The sequence below is a fragment of the Benincasa hispida genome, chromosome 3, assembly GCF_027475165.1.
Source record: "Benincasa hispida cultivar pf3 chromosome 3, pf3_genome.v1.1, whole genome shotgun sequence".
NCBI classification, from domain to species: domain Eukaryota; kingdom Viridiplantae; phylum Streptophyta; class Magnoliopsida; order Cucurbitales; family Cucurbitaceae; genus Benincasa; species Benincasa hispida.
The window spans coordinates 25,158,215-25,160,400 of NC_143480.1; the positions used below are offsets into that span (position 1 = coordinate 25,158,215).

The window sequence follows — 2,186 nt, forward strand, 5'->3', positions numbered from 1 at the left end:
AGAAAATATGACACACGAAGCATCGAAGCGCTTACTGACTCAGATTGGGCAGGATCAGTGACTGATAGAAAGTCAACCTCAGAATACTGTACCTTTGTGTGGGGAAATTTGTTGACTTGGCGGAGTAAAAAACAGGGTGTAGTGGCCAAAAGCAGTGTTGAGGCAGAGTATAGAGCTATGAGTCTGGGAATGTGTGAAGAAATCTGGTTGCAGAAAGTTTTGTCTGATCTTCACCAGGACAGTCCGAGTCCCATGAAGTTGTATTGTGATAAAAAGGCTGCCATGAGTATTGCTAATAATCCAGTACAACATGATAGAACCAAGCACGTGGAAATTGACAGACATTTTATTAAAGATAAGTTAGACCACGGGGTTATCTGTATTCCATATGTACCTTCAGTCCAACAGGTTACAGATGTTCTTACCAAAGGGTTATCGAGACAGACGTTTGAAGCTTGTGTTAGCAAGTTGGGTCTTGCCGATATCTACGCCCCAACTTGAGAGGAAGTGTTGAAATATGTTGCATTAGCCCTAAGGGTATATTTGTAGTTTACTCAATATTTACTAAATTAGGATTTCCCCTCATTCCATTTATATCTAAAATTGGGGTCTCTTGTAAGCATGACATTAAACAATAAAATTTTTTAATCGTGGTTTTTTCTCTTTGGATTAGGGTTTTCCACATAAACCTTGTCTTGTCTCTTTTCTTTCTATCTTTCAATAATTTTAAATGATTAAAGACATGTTTGATAATGATTTGGAGCATGACAAAAGTAATTTTAACTCAATTACTTCCAAGCAAGCAAACATTTTCAAGCGTGTTTGAAAGTAATTTTGTAAGAGTCAAACTCACTTTTAATCATGTTCACGAGAACCATGAAGTATGACTTTAATAATTTAAAATCAATTTTGATTGTATGACAATTGTACGTAAAAGTGTAAAATCAAACTCTATATCAATTTGAGTGAATAAAGACGTATTTTATGGTGATTTTGAATAGGATAAAAATGATTTTTACTATTTTGAAATTACTCTCAACATGCAGTTGGTTGGATTATAGTTTATTGAATCTGAGAACCTCTTCTACAAAAGAAATTTGGTAGGTCTCGTTAACAGGATCTTCTGTTGTTGAGAAGATGAACTAATTCTTCTCTCCCCAACTACATCCCATCAAACTCAAGTACGGTCAAAGCTCAAGTTTATAAATATCCATCATGGCCAAATGCTCCTTCAACTCAAGCAACAAACAGAATCAATCAATACAGTTCACTAGGATTGGAAAAGGCTTGCCTCTTACTGATTCAAAACCATGGCTTCTTTCAACAGCTGCTTGAAGTTACTATTGTTTGTATCCTTGTCATTGGCAAACATCAACATGAGCTTTGCTAGTTCTCGTCGCCTTCTTGATACACCAACAGCTCCACCTCCAATTCCTCCACTGCCACCTTTGCCCAAGGCCACATTGCCACCGCTGCCAAACGCTGCCTTGCCTCCGCTCCCTCCGATGCCAACTGTGCCAAGAGCTACATTGCCTCCATTGCCTTCAGCACCAGCATTGCCAAAGGCTACCTTACCTCCTTTGCCACCATTACCAACAATTCCCTTAGTTCCTACCACACCACCAACCGTGCCATTGCTGGCCTCTCCTTTCTCATCGCCACCTCCATCAAAATGAACCACCTGAAGTTTAAGGGCATTGCAGCTCCTACTCCACTATCTTCTAGTTTTGTTCTTCGGATTTATACTTATGATCTATCATTGTTGGTGGACTTTGCATATTTCTGTGTTTGTCCGTTATATGTTGTCTTTGTTCCTTGTAATGGCTTGAGTGAGTTCGTATATGTCATGAGGTTTCTATCACAATGAAGGCCTTACTGTATGATCTTGTTTCTTGAGTTTTAGTAGAGGTGGCCTTTCATACAGTATGAGCTCCATCGTTTGGATATTTATTTATGCCAATAGGTTTCATTAGCTGAGATATTATAATACTTCGTACTTTTCATTCAAACTTATGTCTATGGAGAGTGTGGAGAAGAGTACTCCACTTGAACATAGCTCAACTGACCTAAAATATATACTATTGATCAAGAAATTAGAAGTTCAAATCTTCACCCCATATATGGTTGAACTAAAAAAATTGAGAAGTTAATGTCCTTTTTTAAAAAAATAAAAATAAAAATCATCA

At 37.6% G+C, this 2,186-nt stretch overlaps 1 protein-coding gene across 1 annotated transcript; it reads right to left on the bottom strand.

Annotated features, from left to right (window-relative positions):
* Positions 1–1,109: 1,109 nt before the first annotated feature.
* On the bottom strand, positions 1,110–1,936 carry LOC150037152 (uncharacterized). Its single transcript, XM_090311894.1, has 2 exons — positions 1,877–1,936; positions 1,110–1,714 (listed from the first exon to the last, which is right to left on the bottom strand). Exons 1-2 carry the CDS (start codon positions 1,934–1,936, stop codon positions 1,295–1,297), a joined length of 480 nt encoding a protein of 159 aa, XP_090168020.1. The 3' UTR covers positions 1,110–1,294.
* Between the last annotated feature and the right edge of the window lie 250 nt (positions 1,937–2,186).

What these genes read in the sequence shown, in the direction of transcription:
- LOC150037152 (XM_090311894.1), bottom strand. Translation starts at nt 1,936, where the DNA reads ATGGAGCTCATACTGTATGAAAGGCCACCTCTACTAAAACTCAAGAAA. An exon ending in TCAAGAAACAAGATCATACA is followed by an intron (nt 1,715 to 1,876) that starts GTAAGGCCTTCA and finishes ACTAGAAGATAG; the next exon opens with TGGAGTAGGAGCTGCAATGC.